General features: G+C 44.1%; 1 protein-coding gene across 1 annotated transcript; it reads right to left on the reverse strand.

The window, feature by feature from the left end:
- Positions 1 to 22,550: 22,550 nt before the first annotated feature.
- On the reverse strand, positions 22,551 to 24,678 carry LOC148801260 (pyruvate kinase 1, cytosolic-like; the record flags this gene model as incomplete). The annotated part of the gene is made up of 7 exons (XM_088900369.1): positions 22,551 to 22,732; positions 22,930 to 23,017; positions 23,156 to 23,301; positions 23,686 to 23,775; positions 23,891 to 23,962; positions 24,124 to 24,204; positions 24,598 to 24,678. Coding segments are annotated over 7 exons (690 nt in total), but the record flags the coding sequence as incomplete, so codon positions are not given.
- Between the last annotated feature and the right edge of the window lie 1,304 nt (positions 24,679 to 25,982).

The raw sequence follows: 25,982 nt of genomic DNA on the forward strand, positions 1-25,982 counted from the left end.
GAAGCGCTCATCGTCTATGCCAGTGGGGAAATTGGGAATCAACATCAACCTTTGGTTCCCAAAATACCAGTTTTGGTTAGTGTTCTTGTGACTGTGACAACCACAAAAGTGTTTCCATGAACCTCAGGCTATAACCCATCTCCTTGGAAAGGTCTCCAATAGAAAAGGAATCTGGGTTCATAAGAATCTCCCCTACTCAATCCTCTACAAATGGGTTCGTTGAAGCAACAAAAGGTCATTGTCCCTCCTCTGTCCTCTTTGCAAATGGGTTGATATGAAGCAACAACAGTCACTGCACTAACCCTCAAATGGGTTCATACAAAGCTTCCCCAGTTTGGAACTAGAACCCTTGCTAGTTCCTACTCGCTCTTGTACTGGTCGTTGATAGAGAAGATGCCCCATTTGAGTCACCCGAAGGTCACCTCTTCCATGACCCTTGTTGTTTTCGACGTGCAATCCCAATCTATCCTCCAAATGGAACTGTTCCAATGAAAATGGAGTAATGATCTACTTCCTGTCTTCTTGAAATTTAAGTTTTATTTCGAAAATTTAAGGAATAGTGAAGGGCAAATTTGATATTTCATTTTTTTGTTAGCACTCACCGACAGTGTCAATTGTTAGAAACAGTTTCATAGGTGTCCAGATTGAATTTGCATTGAACCAGACCAAATTTAAAACTCAAATTAATTTCTGATCATACTTGATACAGATTCCACAAAAGCAGTTCCCGAAGTAGTGGTTCATGCCTAATATTTGACCCAAACCAGCCTCCAACTAATGGTGGAACAGTTGCGATGTGGAGCCAATTTAGCAATGCCCCCTTTTGCAAAACCGATCTTCAAACTGTCATGGATATGTTGTAGCAATGTAAGCTTGAGTGTGCCTTATGTTTTTGCCTAAAACACAGTAAAGGGTTGAAGGGTTTTTAGCCCCACCACAACTAGTACAACTAGTACAAACTAGTATAAAGTGAATTATTCCTCCCCTCTTAGTCCTTTATGTAAAGCACTCTCCTAGTCCTATTAGTAGTTTATCCAAATCAGTTTTGGATCAGGACTTTATCTCTAATTAGATAAGCATTATCTTCTTAAAAGAATGGGTGCTCCATACCTAGATCCATACCTATTTTTTATCTAAATCACATGAGAACTTATGTTGTATGTGATCAATTAACCAATCACATTAGTAAAGGGCCTTAGGCCCATTTTCTTTAATTGCTTACTAAATTATGTATTGCATGGACATGTAGGCCTAATCATTATATGTTGTAGAACCCACAAAAGTCTTACAAAAGTCCACAAAGCTCGACCTCTAGAAGAGGTCAGCCGAATTCACTACCTAGAGGCAGTGAACCCTTGACCCATCAACATGGGTGTAGTTTGGGCCCAACATTTAAACATAAATGATGCTTAGGTTTAGCCACCTTATGAAGACCTAAGGATAATAGACCTATGTAAGATGAAGCTCATTAAATAACCAGCCCCATAATGGTCTTTTATATCTAACATCTTGGTTCAAAATCATTAAAACACTACATAAGGAAGGACGTCTCCCTTGACTACAAAATATAGTGTCACACTCTTTGCTTAGATGGATCTCGGGATTAAATATTTTTGCAAACCTTTTTTCATAAAATAGTAATATAACATATAAATACATTTTGCAAATCATATTTCAAATACAGTTAGAATCCACTGCTGGTAGTTTAGGTTTCCATCAGAGAGCGTGTAAACCCTAATATTCACTTTGTTTGACAAAGGGGTCAGTCATATCACTATGACCACCCACTCAGGTAATTTCCTAAACTACTCTACCATGCCTAGATATTTGACCCTTGATGAATCTCATTGGTTGGTATATTAAAAGCAATTTAGTTTAAAACCCAGTGTAGTATCATAATCAAGTTTAAGGTTAAGTGCAACTTTCTAGTTTTTTCCATCTATCTCCAAGGTCCAGGGCATAACTAAAAATTAGTTCAGATTCAATGCTTTTTCCAATTACTCATTGCTTGTGCTTGGGGTTTAACCTGCAATTGGGATAAATTGCTCCATCAATTTAGTAGCACATTAGTGTCAGCTTTGTTAGGATAAACTCCCCAAGTCTATCCAATGGTTGAGAACAATGTAAGCTAACACAAGTCTCATAAGTGTCAAATTTAAGGAGTAATTTGCATAAACATACTAATCTAAATATAAAACAATAATGTACTTGTGTTATTCATTTATAAATGTTTATATACATCAATCTGATTATAGCTAAGGGCATATACTATCTAACACCAAGAAGTAACCATAAGGCTACCCAAAGAGAATTAATGGTCCAAATTGTCCATCCATCACAAACAATTAGAACCCATCCTTATACAAATTTTCCATCCACTAACCAAACTTATCAATCTAACAACCTAAAATAACATAATCTTTTACATAATCTCAACCATCCAATTTATGGTTAATTAACCCAAGAGGATGTCTTTAACTTAGATTTTCCAAAATGGTTCAAAATCATTTGGTTAACCACAAAATCTTAAAAATCTCTCCTCTAGGACTGAATTGGATCTTCAACCAATTTGTTTCAAACCTAAAGCAGATGAAAACAAGTGTTACCTAATGTGCAAATCCATTCACAAGTGCAATTGGTCACTATGGACAAACCATTTTTGTGTTCTTCAATCTTTTTGTAGTACTTCGAGCTTCAAGCATGCTTCAACTAACCTTTTAGCTAACTCATGAGTATTTTTGGACTTTTACAAAAATTTAGACCTATAAGTTAAAACAATCTAACACCATAGATACATAGAGCCCAAAGTTCAAAGTCTAACAGTACCAAGATCACCCAAATCTGACATTATTTACCCCTTCATCCTAAGATCCGAAGTTAGAATCAATTTTGATTGTTCGATCGATCATTTTGATTCAAAACCTTATCTCATAGGAAATCAGAAATCTAACCTTATAGATGCATAGTGCTCAAAATCCCAAGTCCGATGATACCAAGATTGTCCAAGTTAAACACCATTAACTCCATCTTGAAACCCAAAGATAGACTCAATTTAAACCCTCCATTTGGAATCTTCTCCATTTCTCCATTTAATCATTGAACCAAGGGACCCACATGATCAGATTTTTCTCCCAACTTCTAGAACAATCTTTAAATTCAAAATTAACTAGCTAAAAAATCTCCAACCAATCAAGCCAATTATTTAAAATTGGAATGTTCATTTTAGGCAAATTTGTGCATTAAAAACTAAGACATTCCATCTATTCTCTTGATTGATTGAGACAATTTCTCACATAATTGTCATTCCAGCCCTTTCCCATATTTAATCTCCCTCCAAAAACATTCTAAACCTCAAACTTTGATCTCCCCAAATTCAAATCTCAATCATCCATTCCCTTCTAGAATTCTCTCCAAAAATCTATAAATAACCCGACCCCCCCCCCCCCCCCACCTTTTACCTACACACATTGTGACTTAAAGAGAGATTCTAGCCTAAATAATCTTCCCATCATGTCTAAGATAGCATTTCCTCTCCCCCCACTCACGTCCAAAGCCTCAGAGAAAGTCCCTTACTCCTCCTATATGTCCTTGAAGCCTTAGGACTTCTCCAAATCAGTCATAGTGTTGTTACAACATATATACGTGGTAGAATGTCTTACATTTGTGGACTTCCATCACCTTCCCCACTTCTCCATACACCATAAGAATCATCCTTACACATCCCTAGATTCTTCTATGTTAGTTTAAAGTCAATAATCCCCTGGGGTTGTGCATACATTCAAGAATAACAATCCGAAGCTTGCTTGAACCCAAAAAAGTTGCAACAGAGAACACCATAGTATTCAACATCATTCTTAAATAATTTGGGCTACACAATCCTTATATTTGGCCTCTTAAAATGATGAAGATCTCATCTTGATGTCAATGAGTCCCTCAAAGTGCAATAGGTGTTCAAGGGTTGTGCATTCATTGGTTTAAAATTCAAAAGTTGTTGTATGTATCTAGGAAAGAATCAGGCGTTAGAAATCAATCATGAGGTATGATACTTGATGACTTACTTAGTAGCATGCTTGTATTTATTTTTTCCCATAATTTATTGTATTTTAAGTAGTCTAAGTAGGATTGGCCAGCAAGCCATCTGACGAATTTTATTGTTAAGATCTCCAAGTTTCTCTTGTTGAATGTGCATAAATAGTATTTGAAGTTTCTTTTATTTGGTTAGTTTAATAGTTACATGGTGGCTCTTCATTTTATCTTTCTCCTTAATGAATAAAATATGTTTGCTCTCTCAATTAATTTATTTTTTAAGGCAAGGCCCTAGCTTGCACCGTCCAAATCAGTAGCTACTTTTTTCTCATTCCACACATTAGTGTTACGTTTAGCTTGAAATCCCGTGCTCATTTACAATAATCATATTGATCTTTTTACTTTAACATCTTTAAGTCACCGTTTATGGCATTGCATCTTAGGTCGCATTCATGGAATTTGTCATTAAGAGCTCCTTTAATTTCTGAGTATTTATTTTAGTTAGTTCTTAGTCTAATTCTTCAATCTCTTGGTCATGAATTAATTTTGATAGGCACAATTTGCATTTTCTAGTTAACCATTCAATTGTTATCTCTTTGTTTAATGTTTTATTCTTCTAATAATTGTTAGATTGTAGCTAGTATTTTTCCCTAATTTATTAGTGTGATATTTAGTACTTATCCAATCCCAAAATTATTAAATTTAACTTGAAATTTTGGTGAAGTAGAGGCCAATTTAGTCGGGTGCATGTGGGGTGACTAACACCTTTTCCTGCACCGTACCTTGGTCCCAAACTCTAAGAATCTCTATTCTATTAAGCAACCAGTCACCAAGAAAAAAAATTAATTTTCTTGAAAAATCTCAACTTTTCCTAAACTACTATTTCCCAAAAATTTAGATGGTGACTCCATACCATTGTCTCCCTCCATTTCGAGTAGCCATAGTCACTACGATGTTCATAGATGGTATTCTTGCCCCTAATGGATCTACTATGACTACTATGATCAACTCCTCAATTGATTGAGAAGAAAGATGATCCCCAAAATTGAAGATTAAATTTCTGGTGGTGGTAGTCTCTATAGATTGAACTACCAACAATGGTAGTCTGACAAATTCTAGTAGTTTAGTTAACAATGAACAATTGAGCTAAACATTTTTATCTTTATCATTGAATTTCAATAGAGTGTCTAAGGTGTTTGGGCAATCTCAACAAGTCTTAAATAGACTCTCAAAGCTTCTCAATCTTCCCATGTTTGAATCTTACAAAGAAAGAGAAAATTGCTAAAAGTAGTACTCATAACAAGTGAAGAGTATCTCTCTACAATTAGAGAGTTTTATCCTTATTAGCATTTTCCTAGTTCAACTCAAAACAAATCTTGAACTTGCTAATTTGTTGCAAATTCAGAGTATCTTTGAGAAAGGGAATAAGAGATTGTGTGGGATGAGAACTGAGGTTCCTACAAGAAAGGAGTCAGGCATCCCGGGGTGGCTTACCCGGTGGGGACACTCTGATAACTAAATTAGCACTTAGTAGTAGAGAGCTTGAAGATGATATCAAAGAAATAGAGAGCTAGAGAGCAAAGATTACACACATCATACCTTCGCCCCTGGGGGGTGAGGTCTTTATATATCGGAGTCCGTGCAGGTTTGGTGGAGTGGTTCCTGGATCCGTGCTGTGATGGGATCCGTTTCCGTGTTAGGTGGGGATAATGCCACCAACCAGTAAGGTTGCCCACCACCGCCTGAATCGGGGAGTGGGTGAGCTAATGTAGCCGTTACAAAGTATGGTCCCATAAGATGCAGGGTACGGTGGTGAGATCCTCGGGGTTGTCATGTGGAGGTCGACCTGAATAGGTAGAGAGCTGCCTATGAAGTGTCGGGCTGCTTGGTGGCGAGCTGCCTAGTGGCGAGCTGCCCGACATGCTTTGAATGCCGAAGTGCCTTAGTACTGAGGTGATCTTACACCAAGGTAGGCTTGTCTCGAGGTGGATTCTTTCCGAGGTGGTCCATCTGTCCGGGTTCGACCTGTAGCGGACTCGATATCGTTATCCTGGTCGTGATCTGATACCGGGGTGACTTTAGTTCGGGGTATCAGGGTACCCGAGGCTGCTTTGTAGCGAACTGATCTGTCACTTGTGTCGAGTCACGTCCACGTGCCAATCTGATCATGTTGAGTTGTCACTTATGCCGAGTCACGTCCACGTGTCTCCCTGTTATGAGGTCGGGCCAAATTTCCCTTCATCAATTGCCCCCCACTCCCCGAGCTAGGGGTCTTGACCTGGTGCGGGGAGTTCACGATGTGACAAGTGGATTTGGCTCGAAGTCCAGGCCGCTCTATCAGATAGGTCGCATGCGGCTTACGCGCGGACGTCATGCGATCTATAAATTTCGCGGATGCCAAAAACACGCTAAACTGTTTTCGACCTCGAGGGTCGTGCATCCAGTTTTCTTAGGAGTCGTTAGATTGCTTTGATCTCGACCGTTGCTTCTTCGGTACAGTGGCTATAAATAGGGGGGACCCAAGACTCATTTTTCTCTTCACAAATTCACAAGTCTATTCTGAGGTCGCATCGGGATCCTTCAGCTCGTTTTTCTCTTTGTTTTCCGAGGGCAACCTTCTTTTCGGTGAGTCTGTGTTTACCTGTTCTTCCTTTGTTTTTTAATCATGTCCAGTTCCAGCGTAGATAGACATTTAGGTAGTTCTAGCGAGGTTGAGGGTGTCGTGGTGCAATCCGCGGCCCCTGTTAAGGAGGTCAGCTCGCCGCAGGGTGATTCCCCTCTTCAGTCTTTAGTGGAAGCTTCTGCTCCCGAAGTTGAGCCATCTCGGCTTGGGGAGACCGGGGTTCAGGAAGAGGGTCCGTCCCCTAGGACGGAGGCCCCATCTTCTTCCCGGGCTCGGGATCTAGATGACTTCGGTCCTTCCACCCTAACTTCTAATAGGCTAATGTACCTTGTAGCTCGCTATCGTCTTCCCGATAGCTTGGTTTTTAGCCTTCCCTTAGGTCAATTCCCTTGGGCTCATGATCACCATGAGCTCACGGTCTTTAAGGAGCAGCTCGCGCCCAGGCTGCGCTTCCCACTTTACCCTTTCATTATAGAGGTAGTTAGGTTTTCTAACATTACCCTTGACCAACTACATCCGAACTCTATTCGGAATATAGTTGGTACTATCTCTTTGTTCCACACATACAACCGACATCTGTCCTTAGATACCTTCAACTCAATCTGTGTGATCAAGCAAAACTTTGCTTGTCTGCGTGGGGACATTAGACAAAGCTATTACATCTCACCTCGGCCCGGTTTCAAAATCCTGTTCGGCTGTCCGAACAAGGTTTCTTCCTGGAAAAGGAGGTATTTCATTGTCCGAAATCCTGAAGGGTGGCCTTTTCCAACCCACTAAAGGGTAGCTATCAAGGACCCCAGGGTGAGTTTGGATGCAGAAACTAGGGCAGTCATCAACTCGTGGAGGGACCTTGGCCTCGAGATGAAGGATTTCTTGGCCGAGGAGAAGCTTGTGCGAACTGGTCTGAGCTTTCCTGGTAGGTTTTCACCTTGGTTCTTTATTTTAGAGTTCCTTTTAATTCACGGCTAACCTTTTGTTCTTGCAGTTGCCATGCCGGAGGTCGATGCCAGGAATCTCTTAAAAAGTATGCAGAAGGGGAAGAAGAGGAAGGCGAAGAAGCCTCGTCGGGAGGCCAACCCTTCAACCCCTGCCCCGTCCGAGGTCCACACTGCGGATACGATCTCGGTCGAGCTCCCCCAAGAGGAGGTCTGCCCTCACCCTCCCATGGTGGATCTGGATGAAGAAGAGGGAAGTGCTCGGCAGCAGGAACTAGAGAGCACCCCAGCACCTCGGTCGGAAGTTGCTCAGCCTCCCGAGCCGGCGAGCACTTCCAGACCCCGATAAGAGCCTCTGAAAAGAAGTATCCTGACTCACCTGTTCTGGATTCGCAAGAGCGAGGAGGCCATCTTCTCCGAGGAGGTCGCGGATTGGGCCGATATGCCTACGGCTCGGCTTGGGGGTTGGGCCGCCAGCCACTGCATGGTGGTAGGTGCTTTTACCTTATATTTTTGTTTCTTTGTGAATTTTTCAAAATGCACTTACCTCGGTTTTTTCTTGCTAGGTGAACTCCGCCATTCACACTCTGATGTGTCAGTCACATATTCGTTTGAGGCAGCTTCAGGAAGCCAAAGAGGAGGCACAAAAACTGCATCACGAACTCGATAAAGCTCGGGGCTCCAGGCCAAGAAGGGAGCTCGAAGCCAGAAGGAGCTAATTCTGGCTTTAACTGAGGAAAAAGAGAAACAGCAGAGGCAGATCTCCGCATTGACCAAGGAGAACTCGATGCTGATCGAGGAGAGAATGAGGCTTCGACGAGAAGTTGAAGATCTCAAAGCGACGGTTCAAGAGCAAACTCGGATCTTCGACACCGCAATTGAAGAGGCACGAAGCTAGGCTATTGAACACTTCAAGCGATCCTCGGAGTTCCACGATCTCCAAGTTGAGTATGGTTTGGGCTCCTAGCGCTCCGGCTTCAAATTGTGCAAGTATGTGATGAGAAAGAAGTTCCTTGACCTCAATCTCAAAGCCATTTCCGCATCTAAACTTACTCCCAAGGATGCAAAGGCAGCAAATGCAGAACCCAGCTCGTCAGAGGAAGGGAGTGCCCCTCGAACCAGGAGAACGCAGAAGATCGTATGGAGACCGACCCAGCTGACAAATCTTAACCGTGATCTTTGAGCTTTCTTTTCCTTTCTTGTATTGAATGTACATCCCGAAGCCGCCGAGCTCGGGTTAGAACAAAATTTCTGTACTTGCACCTTTTTGTGAATGAAATACCAATCTTTTGAGTAATCCTTCGTGTAAAAGATATTCTAAGTATAGATAACTTCCGATCTAGGCAGCAAATGTGTAGGTTACTCGAATTGTCGAGCTACCAAGCTGGACAATAAGTAAGGATAACCGTAATAGAAAAGTTTTCTAAGTGTTTGTCACCTCAAACTGTCTGCAAAGGCTTAGTAGGGGTAACTCCTCATAACGTATGCTGAGGTGAGCGACATCACAGGGCATATACCCGCCCTGTCCGCGCACAGGCTACTTATTTGGATGTCGGTTGTCCCTTATTGGGTCCGACCTACTCTTATGTGCCGCGGTGGGCTAGACATCGTAGGGCTTATGCCCAAGCTGTCTATGCCTTAGGTATTCGAAGCAACTTTCCTATGCTAGCGAGGCAACCAGGTCTCATGTGGTGCCGAGGTCTCTGCCAGTTCAGTACTTTAGCCCTTAGGCTCTAGGAGTGACTTGTAGTCCACTCTCCTTGACTTTGCCCATGCTGGCGAGGCGGCTGGGTCTTGTGCAGTATTGTAGCCCTTAGGCTTTGGGAGCAACTCGTAGTCCACTCTTGGACTTTGCCCATGCCGAAGAGGCAACTAGGTCTTATGTAGTATTGTAGCCCTTAGGCTTTGGGAGCGACTCATAGTCCACTCCTGGACTTTGCCCATGCCGAAGAGGCGACTGGGTCTCATGTGGTGTCGAGGTCTCCGCCAATTCGGTACTTTAGCCGTTAGGTTCTAGGAGCGACTTGTAGTCCACTCTTCTTGACTTTGCCCATGCCGACGAGGCGGCTGGGTCTTGTGCAGTATTGTAGCCTTTAGGCTTTGGGAGCGACTCGTAGTCCACTCCTGGACTTCTGGGAGTGACTCTCAGTCCACTCCCCTAGTTCAACGATCACAGGTAGTATCTCCTTAAATTGCTAATGTTCTAGGCTCGAGGTACCTATTTTCCTTCTAACATTTCGAGCTCATACGTACCTTCCCCGAGTACCCGATTTACTCGGTAGGGACCTTCCCAGTTTGGTCTGAGCTTACCAACACCGGGCTCAGGCACCATAACCTTTCGAAGGACTAGGTCTTCGATACGAAAGTGCCACTTCTTGACCCGGGCATTATAGTACCAAGATACCCTTTGCTAGTATGCTGCAGTCCAAATATACGTGAGGTCCCGTACTTCTTCTACCAAGTCGAGGTTGGTATGGAGCTCGTCATCATTTGCTTCTTTGTCATATGCCTCTAGGCATAATGTAGGTACTTTGATCTCAGCTGGAATTACTGCTTTCGTGCCATAGGTGAGGTTGAAGGGATTTTCACCTGTGGCGGTCTTGATAGTAGTTCGGTAAGCCCATAGTACGCTGGGCAGCTCGTCTACCCATAGCCCCTTAGCTTGGGCTAAGTGGGCTTTCAGTCCGCGGAGTATGGCTTTGTTCGTGACTTCCGTCTGCCCGTTCACCTGAGGGTGTGCTACCGAAGTGAAGTTCTGATGTATCCCCATCTCGACACACCAGTTCTGGAACTTAATATCTTCAAATTGCTTACCGTTGTCAGAGATGAGCACTCGAGGCAGTCCGAAGCAGCATACTATGCTCTTCCAAAAGAAGTTCTATACAGTTCGAGCTGTGACTATCGCTGGTGGGAATGGTCCAAGAATCTCGATTACCCACTGTAAGAAAGGCCATGGGCTAGTGAGGTACTTCAGGTCGGCAGCAGGTTGGTGATGGATGTTGGCTTGCCTCTGGCATTTATCGCATTTTTTGACAAGCTCGAGTGCGTCTACCTTCATTGTGGGCCAGTAATATCCATGTCGTAGCGCTTTCTGGGTGAGAGCCCTGCCCCCCAAGTGCCCGCCACATAGGCCTTCATGAGTGTCGTGGAAAACGAGTTCAGCCTCTGAAGTTCGCAAGCAGCGCAAGTAGGGGAGCGTGTAGGATATCCGGTACAACTATCTGTCTATCATGACGTACTTGGTTGCCTATCGCTTTACCCTTCTGGCTGTGTTGCGATCTATAGGTTAGGTTCCATGAAGCAAGTAGCCCGCGAGTGGGTCAATCCAGCTCGACTCTGTTTGTGCAATAGGAGCGACCTCTTCTGCCCCCCCCCCGAGAATGTTGGGCCGAGGTAGGTTCTCTATGTACACGGTCCTCATGGTGTTGCTGCTCATGCTGGCTAACCAGGACAGAGCATCGGCCTCAGCGTTCTCGGACCTTGGAATCTACCTGATGAAGTATGATTGGAAGCTGCGTAGAACTTCCCTGACCTTGGCTAAATAAGCAACCATGGTGAGGTCACAAGCTTCGTAATCACCGGTGATTTGGTTGACCACGAGCTGGGAATCGCTGCAGATGATGATGTGTTTCGCTTATACCTCGTTCGCCAGTGTGAGCCCGGCTAGTAGTGCTTCATACTCCGCTTCGTTATTAGATGCCGCGAACTCGAACCGAAGTGCATACTCCAATTTCACCCCACTTGGCCTGTGCAGAATAGTGTCGGCTCCGCTTCCTTGTTGATTGGATGAGTCGTCTACATGGAGGATCCAGGGCTCCTCGCCCCAAGTTGGCCTTGCTCTAACCAGGGCCGGTGCCGCACTGGTCGAAGACTCCTCTTTGTGGTCGAGCTCAATCAGTTCGGGGGATGCAGTGTTGAAGGTACATTCTGCCACGAAATCGGCCAAGGCTTGGGCCTTAATCGCCGTCCGAGGCTCGTACCAGAGGTCGTAATCGCTGAGTTCGATGGCCCACTCAGTTAGTCTGCCAGATACCTCGGGCTTGAGTAAGACTTGCCTCAGAGGTTTGATTGTGAGGACTACGACTGTGTGAGCTTGAAAATACGGGTGAAGCTTCCGAGTTGTTGTGACTAGTGCGTACGCCAACTTCTCGATCTCTGGGTACCTGGTTTTGGCGTCCTGCAAAACTTTACTCACATAGTAGAGAGGTCATTGGACCCGATCTACTTCCTTTATTAGTATTGAGCTGACCACTTCATCGCTCGCAGAGATGTACAACTTTAAAACATCACCCTCCTCGGATCAGGTCAGAACCGAGATACTAACTAGGTATTTCTTTAGCTCATCGAAGGCGAGCTGCCATTCTTCAGTCCATTCAAAGTCTTTACTTTTCTTAATAGCATTAAAAAAAGGCAGGCAGCGATCTGCTGACTTGGACACGAAGCGGCTTAGAGCAGCCATACAGCCATTTAGCCTCTGAACCTCTTTCAACTTGCGAGGTGGTTTCATATCTAGGACAGCCTTTATCTTTTCGGGGTTTGCTTCGATGCCACGTTGGTTAACTATGTAACCCAGGAATTTACCCGAGGTGACACCAAAGACACACTTGTTAGGGTTCAATTTCATACTATACTTGTGTAGAATTTCAAAAACACATTGCAAATCACTTATTAAACAGTTCAAAAATTGGGTTTTGACGACCATGTCGTCTACATAGCATTCAACCTTATTGCCGATCAACGGCTCAAATAGTTTGTTGACAAGTCTTTGAAAGGTCACCCCGGCATTTTTTAGCCCGAAGGGCATGACCTTGTAACATGGTTATAAATGTTGTTTTTTCCTCGTCGGCGGGGTCCATCTTGATCTGGTTATAGCCCAAGTATGCGTCCAGAAAACTCAGCAGCTCGTGCCCTGAGGTTGCATCCACTAGACGGTTGATCTTAGGGAGTGGGAAACAATCCTTCGGGCAAGCTCGATTCAGATCGGTATAATCGACGCACATGCGCCATTTACCTCCCTGATGAAATCGGTTGTGAGGAGTTTTCCGACCTCCTCATCGATTATCCTCCAGTGCTCCGAGGCGAGGTTGAGTTTTTTTGTCTAACTGCCCTGACTAAAGGATCAGTATTCAATTTTTGAGTTATTATTTTTGCATCTATATCGGGCATCTCTGCTGCACACCATGCGAATATATCTAAATTTTTAAGTAAAAATCCTACCAACCGAGAGCGGAGAGGCTCCTCGATTGCTGCTCTGATATGAAGGGTTCTGGCTAGATCTTTTGTTGAGGTCGGAATGTGGATCATCCCTTCAGTTGGCATAGCTTGCTCCTCGAAATACTCCACAGGTCGATCTAGCTCGATGTCGTCAGCCAGTTTGGCTTTCCCTTTGAGGGCAACAACATAGCACTTGCGGGACTCGAGCTGGTCGCCTCGCACTATCCCAACTCCAAATTTCATGGGGAACTTCATAGCCAAGTAGTAGGGGGACACCACTGCGCGAAGCGCATGGGTGATAGGCCAACCAATAATGGCATTGTACGGGGAGGGAGTCGCGACCACCAAGAAGGTGTGTTCTAACCTCGCGATGCTAGGTTAGGTGCCGATCTCCACAGGTACTGAGATTCGCCCTAGGGGCCTGACTTCTTCTCCGCTAAAGCCTACCAGTGGAGTGCTTGTTGGCTTGAGGTCGCCTTCCTGGAGCTAGAGCATGTCGAACGCCTCTTTGAATAGGATTTCTACTGAACTACCGGAGTCGACTAGGATACGCTTTACCTTGAAGTCGTTGACCCTCATCTTTATCACTAGTGCATCGTCATGGGGGTACTGGATCCCGCATGCATCATCTTCCGTGAAGAATATCGGGTCTTAGGGCCTAGGTCGCTTCGACGGGTTCTACTCTTTGTGTTATAGTTTGCGAACTGAGGACTTCCCTGCGGCCGAGGTGCAGCCCGCGACTATGGATCCACCAGTGATCTCCCGCGGATTGGTCTCTCCTTGGACAACTGTCTTTGCAGTTGCTTGTTGTGCCGGATGCTGGACTCGGGAGCATCTCTCATTTGCTCCCCCTACCGATCTACCTGGTTTTTATTGTCTCTTTGTACAAAATTCTTCAGGTACCCGTGACGAGATTGAAGAGCTCATGAAAATGATCTCTATGAAAATGACAAAATACATTTTTATTTCTAGTGGTTGGATCTCCCCTCAACCGGGGTGGCCACTTTACAAAAGAGGTGTCCTTGATCTCCATGAGAATTTCTCCCCGCTTCGCGTTGAGGGGTGTGAAATTCGTTCTTTCGACCGAGGGAGCTCGGTGATGAAAATCTGACATGTTCCCTCCCCTGGTTGGGGACTTGCTTTTCTTCCTTTTGTCGCCACCATTGTTTGAGTTGTGGTCTTCTCTCTTTCTTTTCTCCATCGGGGCTTCGGTCCTTTGGTTCATCTCTTCTTCGGTCCCGATGAACTGATCGGCGAGCTTAAGGAATTCGGTGATGTCTTTGGGTTTGCTTGCCACCACATGCCATTTGAATTCCCTATGGATGATACCCTTCTTTGCTGTCGTGAGTCTTACGGCGGGGTCTAAGTCCGGGATTAGTAAACAAGTGTCATTGAAGCGTTTGATGTAGCTTCGAATCGACTCTCCTTCCCTCTGGACTATGCTGAGGAGGCTTTCTTGTGACCTCAGACACTTCTTGTTGGTGATGAAGTGCGAGGTGAACAATTGCACGAGCTGCGCCCAACTTTTAACTGTCCCAGGTGCGAGGTTTTTGTACCAAGTGCGAGCTACCCCTTTGAAGGTCGTGGAGATGGCAACACACATGCAAGCTTCGTCAGCCCCAGCGAGGTGCATCTGGGATTGGAAAGAGTCTGCATGATCATTAGGGTCGAAAGACCCGTCATACTTATCCAGGGGGGTACCCTGAAGTCCTTCGGCATCGGAGTGGCTAGGAGCTCGGAGGATAGTGGAAAGGGTACAGAGAGGAGGGGAGTGGTTTTTGTGATTCCCGAGCTTACCTCCACCTTACCTTTAGGCTGCTCAGGTCGGCTAGGTCCCCGCGAGCTGGCTTGGGTCTACTACTCGAGGTGCCTTAGCACGTCTCCTTCGCTGCTACTTGACTGGCTCCGCAGCAGTGCTGTTGACCTCCGCACTGTCAGATGGTGTCTTGGCCGGGAGTGATTCGGACTGTTGACGCCAGCTACTACGGACAGAAAGGCCTTGTTTGGAGTCTGCGGCTAGTACCACGAACCGGTTTCCTGCAAGTGTGCCTTTAGGTTGCGAGGGCCGGGGTGGATTGGTTCTGGTGGATCGAGTATCTCTCGACCTGCTTATTTGCTGGGAGACGGGAGGAACAACTTGTCTTTCCCTCCTACTGCAAGATGAGACCTGGGAGGTCTCTCCCCGGCAAGGACGGCTATTCTGGCGGCGAGGCTTACATGGTGTGATCGGACACTGAGGTGGGGTCGGTTATTGGTTCTGCTGCAACGGTGGGAACTGCTGCTGGTACATGTGGTGTAGAACTTGTTGTTGGTAATGTTGGAACTGCTGGACCTACTGCATTTGGGCTTGAATAGCCCGCACACAGTGTGCCAGGTCGCTTAGTTGGTTCTGTTCGACTCCAGAGGGAACCACAAAGGGTTCAACGGAAGTCGCACCCACTACAGGGGGAATTGGGGCGTTCACAGGCACAGTTGGTTGAGGCATAGTCAGTGTTGGAATCCCACCCGCGGGGAGCGGTATAGTGAACTGACCTATGCAGACAGACGGGAACTGAGGTTGCCCCATGGAGACGTTCGCTTTGTTGTGTTGTCTGGCGTTGCTGGAGGAAGCCATGGGTTTGATTTTGAGCTTGAGGTTTCGGAAAAAGGGATTTTAGTAGCGATTTCCCACAGATGGCACCAAATGATGTAGCATAATCCAGCTACTCCCTGTTGGAGTCGATCTGGCTGCCAGCAACGATGAGAATTGAGGTTCCTGCAAGAAAGGAGTCAGAGATCCCGGGGTGGCTTACCCGGCGGGGACACTCCGATGGCTATGTTAGCACTTAGTAGTAGAGAGCTTGAAGATGATATTAGAGAAATAGAGAGAGAGAGAGAGAGCAAAGATTACACACATCATACCTTCGCCCCTAGGGGGTGAGGTCTTTATATACCGGAGTCTGTGCAGGTTTGGTAGAGTGGTTTCTGGATCCGCGCTATGAAGGGATCCGTTTCCGTGTTAGGTGGGGATAATGCCACCAACCGGTAAGGTTGCCCACCTCCGCCTGAATTGGGGAGTGGGTGAGCTAATGTAGCCGTTACAAAGTATGGTCCCGTAAGATGCAGGGTACGGTGGTGAGATCCTCGCGGTTGTCATGCGGAGGTCGACCTGACTAGGTAGCGAGCTGCCTATGAAGTGTCAGGCTGCTTGGTGGCGAGCTGCCCGACATGCTCTGAATGTCGAAGTGCCTTAGTACTGAGGTGATCTTACACCGAGGTAGGCTTGTCTTGAGGTGGATTCTTTCCGAGGTGGTCCATTTGTCTGGGTTCAATCTGTAGCGAACTTGATATCGTTATCCTAGTCGTGATCTGATATCGGGGTGACTTTAGTTCGGGGTATCAGGGTACCCAAGGTTGCTTTGTAGCGAACTGATCTGTCACTTGTGTCTAGTCACATCCACGTGCCGATCTGATCATGTTGAGTTATCACTTATGTCGAGTCATGTCCACGTGTCTCCCTGTTACGAGGTCGGGCCAAATTTCCCTTCATTAGGACCCATAGGAGTCCAGACTTGGACCATAATATGGGAACGCTGAAATCAATCTCAAGGGTGGAACCCACCTTAGGCCAAATTCTCTTTTACTATAAAGTAGAAATCATCCTAGTCAAATGGGCCTAAAGGGGTTTAGGCTTAACCAATCTCCGAGCCGAACAATGGTCTAATCTAAAACATGTTCATGATGTTTTGGGCTTTACATGATAATCCTTCTAACATTAACACCAACACTATAATTTGGGAAGGACTTATTTCAATATTTTGAAAAGCAATGTCATATTTTCTAACTTGATGAAATCCCAAGGAGAGTAATTTTGTAAAACATTTCAAAAATAAATTATTTATTAATATAAATATATTTTGTAAAACTAATTTCTAACTCATTTGAAATTCATTGTCGGTGGACTTAAGTATCTATCAGAGAAAACTTATCTCAAGGTATTTGCTCTATCTGATAGAGTGAAAAATCCTATCACAATGATCACCTGCTACAATCCTATACTTGATTACTCTAACATACTCAGGTATTGAAAACAAAAAAAGTCCATTATTTGGCATATCAAAAGTAGAAAGGTCTGTGACCTGGAAAAGTACCACTATCAAGTTTGAGAAATACATGTAACTATCCAAATATTCCACCAATTATAAAGTCTATGAATACTCTAAAATAGTCTAGTTCGATGTTTTTAAAACACCCACACTCATACCTTGAGTCTGAGCCTAGTGGTTGAGACAAACTACTCATAAGGTAGTGCAACCTTGCCAGAATAAACTGTGTCCGAGATTATTCACTAGTTGAGAACATTTAGTCCACATACAAATTATGATTGCCTCTTATTTTATTTTATTTTTTCGCTTCATGGGGCTACACAACAAGGGGTAGCCCATCCCCTTTCCCTTAACCCCCCCACCCTGGTGGCAGCGGGATTTGATCCCAGGTCTCTACTTCGACGAGTTAGAGAACCTACAAACTGAGCCACCATCAGTTGGTATGATTGCCTCTTATCAATCAACAATTATCATACTTTTTATAAAGCAAATCAAAGGTTGATTACAAAAACATACCACAACTATCCAATTCATGTTTCTTATCATCCATTGTGTTGTAAGGATTTCTGGTCACGTATCATTTTTTTTGGCTAAGTACCTCGTCAACTCGTCTGCTCCCAAGTGGCCGATGACTCAGAGGCTGAAGTAGAGCTCCCTAGTGTAGCGCAACCCGGTTGCTCCCTGCAGAAGATGACCTGCTCATCTTTGTAGACGGCGGGAACTGAGGAACCTACAATAATTGAATTAGAGAACCAGGGGGTGTTTACCCGACGAGGTCACTCCGATGGCTAAGTTAGCACTTAGTAGTAGAGAGCTTGAAGATGATATCAGAGAGTTAGAGAACTAGAGAGCAGGGGTTACCATCTCTCCTCGCCCCTGGGGGGTGAGGCCTTTATATACTGGAGTCCTCGTGGGTTTGGTGGAGCAGTTCCTGAATTCCCGCTGTGATGGGACCTGCTTTCGTGTTAGGTGGGGATAAAGCCACCAACCGGTAAGGTTTCCCATTTCTGCCTAAATCAGAGAGTGGGTGAGCTAATATAGCCGTTACAAGTCACAATCCCATAAAATGCGGGGTACGGTGGTGAGCTCCTCGGGACTGTAATGCGGTGGCCGGTCTGACTAGGAGGCGAGCTGCCCGTAAGTGGCGAGCTGCCTAGTGGCAAGCTGCCTATGAGGTGCCAAGCTGCTCGGAAGTGAGCTGCCCGTAAGGTGCCAGGTTGTATGATGGTCAGCGGCCTGTGGCGAGCTGCCTGTAAGTGCTGCATGGTGGCGAGTTGCCTGTGAAGTGTCAGGCTGACCAGGTGTCGAGCTGCCTGTGAGGTGCTGGGCTGACCAGGTGCTGAGCTGCCTGTGAGGTGCCGAGCTGCCTATGAGGTGCCGGGCTGACAAGGTGCCGAGCTGCCTAGTTGTGAGTTGCCTGTGACGAACTGCCTGTAAGTGGCGAGCTGTCTAGTTGTCATGAGGTGCTAGGTGTCATAATGTCATTGGAGGGCCAAATCTGCCCTCATCATTTACTCCCCACTCCCGAGCTGAAAGTAACTCGGCGAAGGGAGTAGATTTCTCCTTTTGGCCCGTAATTCGATGAGCTCGTAAGCGTTGATACAATTTTTTAGGCTCTGGGAGCTGCTTGGAAGCGAGTTGCCCGTAAGGTGCCGAAGTCTCTACCAGTTCGGTATTGTAGCCCTTAGGCTCTGGGGACAACTTATAGTCCACTTTTGTTGATTTTGTTCATGCCAAAGAGGCGATTGTGTCTTATGTGCCCATGCCAAGGAGGCAACTGGGACTAGTTCACCCATGCCGAAGAGGCGACTGGGTCTTAAGTGCCCATGCCAAGGAAGCGACTAGGACTTGCTCACCCATGCCGAAGAGGCGACTAGGTCTTAAGTGTCCATGCCAAGGAGGTGACTAGGACTTGCTCGCCCATGCCGAAGAGGCAATTGGGACTTAGCTTGCCCATGTCGAAGAGGCGACTGGGACTTAGGTGCCCATGCCGAAGAGGCGACTGGGACTTAGGTGCCCATGCCGAAGAGGCGACTGGATCTTAAGTGCCCATGCTGAGGAGGCGACTGGGACTAGCTCACCCATGTCGAAGAGGCGACTAGATCTTAAGTGCCCATGCCGAGGAGGCGACTGGGACTAGCTCACCCATGCCAAAGAGGCGACTGGGTCTTAAGTGATGAAGAAGTCTTTCATTAGTTCGTTAGTTTGCGCCTGGGCCAGGCCGCCAGGTCGCGCTAGGTCGGCGCATGTGCTAGGCTGCTAGGCCGCCAGGCCGTGCGCAAACCGCGCATAGGCCGCGCCAAGCCGCCAGGTGGGCACCTTAGAGCTATGATTGCGCTGCATCCGCCTCGTAATGAGAGAGCTTCAATTTCTTTGAGTTCATAAAAAATGGAAACTATAAAGCGAGAGCTTCAGTTTCTAAAAAGTGAGGGCTTAGCTTTCTAGGAGAAGAGGACTAGGTTTTTGTAGGATGAGAACTTAGCTTTTTGTAGTGTTTGCCACAAATGGCGCCAAATGATGTAATGATTTCTGGTCACGTATCATTTTTTTTTTGGCTAAGTACCTCGTCAACTCATCTGCTCCAAAGTGGTCGATGACTCAGAGGCTGAAGTAGAGCTCCCTAGTGTAGCGCAACCCGGTTGCTCCCTACAGGAGATGACCTGCTCATCTTTGTAGACAGCAGGAACTGAGGAACCTGCAATAACTGAATTAGAGAACCCAGGGGTGTTTACCCGGTGAGGTCACTCCAATGGCTAAGTTATCACTTAGTAGTAGAGAGCTTGAAGATGATATCAGAGAGTTAGAGAGCTAGAGAGCAGGGGTTACCATCTCTCCTCGCCCCTAGGGGGTGAGGCCTTTATATACTAGAGTCATCGTGGGTTTGGTGAAGCAGTTCCTGGATTCCCGTTGTGATGGGACTTGCTTTCCTGTTAGGTGGAGATAAAGCCACCAACCGGTAAGGTTTCCCATTTCCGCCTAAATTGGGGAGTGGGTGAGCTAATATACCTGTTACAAGTCACAATCCCGTAAAATGCGAGGTATGGTGGTGAGCTCCTCAGGATTGTCATGCGGTGATCGGTCTGACTAGGAGGTGAGCTGCCTGTGGGGAGCTGCCTGTGGCGAGCTTCGTAGTGGCGAGTTGCTCGGAAGCGAGCTGCCCGTAAGGTGCCAGGCTGTATGATGGTGAGCTGCCTGTGGCGAGTTGCCTGTAAGTGGCAAGCTGCTTGTAAGTGGTGAGCTGCTTGTGGCGAGCTGCTTGTAAGTGTTGCATGGTGGCGAGCTGCCTGTGAAGTGCCGGGCTGACCAGGTGCCGAGCTGCCTGTGAGGTGCTGGGCTGACAAAGTGCCGAGCTGCCTGTGAGGTGTCGGGCTGACCAGGTGCCGAGCTGCCTGTGAGGTGCCGGGCTGACCAGGTGCCGAGCTGCCTGTGAGGTGCCGGGCTGACCAGGTGTCGAGCTGCCTGTGAGGTGCCGAGCTGCCTGTGAGGTGCCGAGTTGCCTGTGAGGTGCTGGGCTGACCAGGTGCCGAGCTGCTTATGAGGTGTCGAGCTACCTGTGAGGTGCCGGGCTGACCAGGTGTCGAGCTGCCTAGTGGCGAGCTGCCTATGACGAGCTGCCTGTGGCGAGCTGTCTAGTTGTCATGAGGCTGCACCTATTTGTCATGAGGTGCCAGGTGTCATAATGTCATTGGAGGGCCAAATCCGCCCTCATCACATTGTAGTGCCACCACCATACTCAAACCTAGCAAATTCACTCTCAAATTGTTGTAATTAACCTCAATTGTGTTAGTTATGCTCATATCATAGACCAAATTGTTTCTCTTTATTTTCCAGTAAAAAACCAAATTGTTTCTCTTGTAAGTATTGTCGGAACTTTGTTACACCATCAATAGCCTTCCTCAAGCCTTTCACTTTTCTACTCTAAAATGCATTAAGATGGCATAAAAGCAAGTAATTTAACTTGCTCGTTTGTCTTTAAGGGGGCATTCTTTTTTTGGATTTGGAGAGGGGGGAAAGTTCGTAAATGGAATTTTGGTTCCCATTGATCAAGAATCTCATATTCTTTTATCAGCTTTATGTGGGGACCAGGGAAAGTTTATTTTCTTGGGTATCACTTACCCAGGAAAGTGATACCCATCTCCTACGTGGGTAAATAACTTTCCCACATGGGAGGAAAGTTGCCAACACTTGAATGGGACAAAAATGTCCCTTTTAATAATGGATTTTTATGGTTAAAATGGTCATTGCCTTATTTATCTGAGAAATAAAAGAACATAGGTAAAGTGTTTTCCATGAAAAACTTACCTAGGTAATTGCATTTACCCAGATAAATAACTTACCAAAAAGCAAACAGGGACGCAAGTTTCCTAGATACTTTCTTTCCTCAAAATAGGTAAGTAGGTACATACTTATTCCTTAACTCTGATTTGAATCTAACATATCAACAATTCTGTGATTAGCTTGTCCTATAAGTAGTCCCATGTCAAATCTGCTCACCATGTGTTAGATAAAACGTAAGAGAAAGATGAAGTTTCTTGGAATTCAATCATTTCTAGTATGTTCACTCAGGAGAGGTCAAAAAGGTACACTAGTTGTTTGAAGAGATACCAATATTTATTAGGCCACCCTCATAGATGGAGATGGAAAAGAAGGGAATCTTGAACAGATGTTGAGGCCCCATTCGACATCAATTCTGAACTTTAGAACCTATTTTGAGAAGAATGGATTCTAAAAATTCTTATCTAAAGAATATATAGAGACATTCGGCACAATCATTTGATTCCTATTTCTCGGAATCAGAATAACGTTTGGCATCGCCCCGTTTCTTTAGAGCAATTCTTCAAATGAGAAATATACAAAACCAACCCAAACCAAAATAAACATAGGTTCACACCATAACATTATTTGACCTAACTAGGGTAAATATACCCAAAGAAAAAACATCAATCACAACATCACAAATATTGACTAGTATCATCTACTTCCACCCCCTTTCTCAAAACTTATAAAGTGCATGACACTACTGATCTCAATCAATCAATGAGTTGAATATAATTCCAACAAGAAACCTAAAACTGAACTAAAATGGAAGTATCAAATAAAATATAAACGTACAACTTATTGTTGATAGATGATGTTGAATCCAATCAAATCACTACAAGAAAATCGGTCTAAGCCGGTGGTCGCATCCGCCCCCTAAACCTTTCTCGGCTTAGGTCAAGACCATCGGCTTAGATGCAAAAGACCGCCGCCTTAGGTGGCCAGTTCAAATTGCTCTGGAATGGCGGTCACACCAAGCCACCGGCTTAGCATTAATCAGGCAGCAGTCTAAACCTCCGCCTTAGATTTTTGTCAAACTCCCTCGTGCTCTTAGGTGGCGGTCCGAACCGCCGGCTTATATGCTAAATGACCGCCGCCTTATGTGTTGTTTGTGGCTAAACCGGCAGTTTCATGACCGCCGCTTAAATCCTTTTTTTTCATTTTTTATTTATAGGTTAATTCTAACATTTTTTGGTCATGTTGATAGCTAAGCTGGCAGACATGACCGCCGGCATATACTTATTTTTTTCAAAAAAAAAATGTATATACCTGCTTAATTGCAGCATTTTTATGGTACCTGAATTTTTTATTGATTTAGCATTTTCATACATGTTTAATACAGCAAAACCATTTGATAAAAATCAATTTAAAATGAAATCTATTAATTCAAAGATTATATGTTAAAATATCCAAAAGACATTGTTCAAATATCCAGTTGACATATAAAATAGTACAAGAACTAAAAAAAAATCGAATTCTCTAATAATGCAGCACATCTTCCAATGCAAATCCACTTGACATATTGGTTGAACCTACAAATCAGAACATATAAATATTAGAATGATACTCAAGTATTTTAACTATAAAGATAGGAATAGTATAGTCTTCCCCCAGCTCTTTTCAGCCATGTAAGAAGGGCAAACAACAACATCAAAGGAGGGCGGATTCAGTCCTCACAAAACTGTGGATGCCAACAGTTTCACTGGTGAAAACCATAGAAGAGGCTTACCTCAGCACAAATTTTGCCAACAACGGATATGGTCTCAATAGGATATAAACCCCGCAGTGTCTCTGCACCTAGAAGAATTGCATCACTTCCCGCACCCATTCAAAAGTGAAATAAGTATAAATCTACAGTACCAAATAGCTCCTAGACATGTAACTTCAAAAAAATAAAAAAGATGTATGATGGACCATGGAAAAATATGAGGATCTCCAACTTGGGATATGACTTACCATCCAATACGGCATTTGCAACATCAGTAGCCTCAGCACGAGTTCGTCTCAGGTTATCAGTCATACTGTTCACAACTCGGGTAACAACTGCAGGTTTTCTAGCCATGTTGCACTTGTAGACAGCAGATTTTTGAAATAAGAAAACCTGATCACAATTCAGGAAGGATAAGTATCATATCCAGGTCAGTTCCAATGGTTAGCATAGCAAATAACTAATACCAGATGGTTAACCAACAACCAGTGTTCAATGGGTTGGCAGATTTTCTACCCAAACAAGGGGTACATAGGACTCAGCTATGTTGGGCTCAATTGTAATATTTTTGGGATGTTTTGAGGCTGCATCGTGCCTCCTTGTGTGGGGTACTCTCAATGTATCTTTTGATTACTCGTTAATTAAATCTCTATTACTTACCAAGAGAGAGAGAGAGAGATTGATTGATTGAATAAAGACATTTGTAAAGCGAATCATTCTAAACAATAACTCCTGAAATATTTTATTTTAAAATAGCACAAAGTTCAGAAAGCTGACCTTCTCAGGTGGGAGATCAGTGCCCAGATTGCCACAAGAGAGGATAATGCCATCAGCTTCACGCAGGATCTCATCAAAATGGGTTAAGCCCTGCAAGAATTGAAGAAAGGTCGCATTACTCACATTGTCATACAAGCACTACCGTGAAGAAGATGGTCAAAACTACATTAATTTAGAATGTACTAATAATAGTTTGGAAGCTTACCTCAACATTTTCATTCTTTGCAAAAATCTGAGTCTGACTAAGGTCACCCAATTTAGAAAGGTACTCACAAGCCTGCATCACAGCATCAAGCTCATTATGTTAATTAACAGCTAATTTTATATATTTAACCCCAGAAGAATCCTTGGAAATAGATTACATATGCACATGTATATACATAAACTGTTACAAGGAAAATAATCTAAGCATGAATATTCACAAAAAGAGATCCTTACATGACGAACATCCTCTGCATGACGGGTATATGACAAAGACAGAAAATCAATATTGTTTCTGACACCCCATGTACTTATTACCTGAAATAATCAATGAAATATCATGAAACATAATGGACAGAAACCCATAGGCAAGTAGCAAAACACCATAACATTTAGTATGAGAAGATTCAAATTTTAAAAGCACCTACTCGATTTGAAAATCACTGAAGATCAAGCTAAGACTAAGAGATCCATAATCACTAGATGAAAGTTGCTAAGTAATAAATCTTTCTTTTTACATCCATAATCACTAGATGAAAGTTCGTAAGTAATAAATCTTTATTTTTACATTCTAAAGGTATCAAATGTTTCATCATGTCCACCCAACTCAAGAAACGCAACTTCTAATAGCTATACTATTGTTTAGTATTAAATGGGGCATATTAATAGTTCTATAGTCGGAAAGATTATTGGAAAATAACTAAAACTTACTTCTTTATCTTTATCAGTCAGGGTAGGCAGGTCAATACGGATTTGAGAAACATGCAATGTGAACAATGACCCAGCCAAGGGTAGGCAGGTCAATAGTAGGAAAGATTATCATGCAAACTACATCTTCCCCCTTCAGTTCAGAAACCTGCAATGAAAGACACAAGTTTACAAATTCAGATTAGTGTCATTTCCATTAGGAAAAATAATATCTTACTTGAACTTACATACTTTACTTAACTACTTGCTCCTCCACCCAGGCTAATTGCCCCAACAGGTCACACCACCCAAGTTTTTCTGTTTTTCCACTTCTTTTTTATCTCTTCTTTTTAGCCGGGGGATAGAGACAAAAGATTTTTAAATTGGTATATAGACTAAACTTTGAAATGCTAGGACCCTTCATTTAGGTTCATAATACTTTTTGAAGCAGGCTAGGTCTACATGAGATACATGATTTGCAACTCAGGAATTTCAACAGATCAAAGGACCTTCAAATAACCCAGTCAACCAGATTTTTCTTGTAAAAGAACATTAATTAAATATTAATTAGATATATACAACAGAGAAAAGTCACTATCCTTTTCTATAGGATGGCATAAGGGCCACTTAACCCAAACTTCTGGTTTTCTTTAAAACCCTACCCCCTAAACAATATCTGTCAATTTACTCCTTGTTCAAACGGTTGGGGTTTGGTGGCAGTAAGCAGTTCACTGTGGTTTAGACATTTTTGTTTTGATCAGCCCACTGTGGTTTAGACATCTAAGCATCAGTGCCTCAATTTTGAATTGTTATGTTTACTTGATTAGAATGAGGAATCCATCTGATTCTTGATTGTAGAATTATGTAAAGTTCAACTTAGTTTTCACTGTGTCAGGCTTGAGGACTTGGTTGTTGCACTTGATCTCTATGAATTTCTTTCTAGGTCCACATATACCCTGTTGGTAGCAGGGCTAAAAGTTATCTCTTAAGTCCTCAGTAAGAGTGTTATCAATGAGACCAATTAGTTTAGAATTCTTGGTGTATTTTGTTTCAGGATAGTCCTTTTTGGGTACTTTCTTGGCTATTGGTTTCAAGATAGTCCTTTTTGGGTAATTTCTTGGCTATTGATATTTTAATGTTAATTTGGATGGGTAAGATGCTTTACTGGCCAAGTCATCCAATAGACGGTAGAATAGGTTAAAGAGTTGGGTTATTGGTACATGACAGATACTCTATTTTACAATGTGGATTGAAGTTTTTGATTTCTTGTGTTTGCAGAGAAGCCTGCCTTCCACAACTGGATCTGGATCAACAAAAAGCACTCCATCAGGGTTGGAAGCATCTTAATTTTCTATCAGTGTTCTTTGGATTTGAGTGAGTCTTTATTTGTTCTGTACCTAGAGAGAAGA

This window comes from Nelumbo nucifera, chromosome 3 (genome assembly GCF_055504915.1).
Source record: "Nelumbo nucifera cultivar China Antique chromosome 3, China Antique-T2T, whole genome shotgun sequence".
NCBI classification, from domain to species: domain Eukaryota; kingdom Viridiplantae; phylum Streptophyta; class Magnoliopsida; order Proteales; family Nelumbonaceae; genus Nelumbo; species Nelumbo nucifera.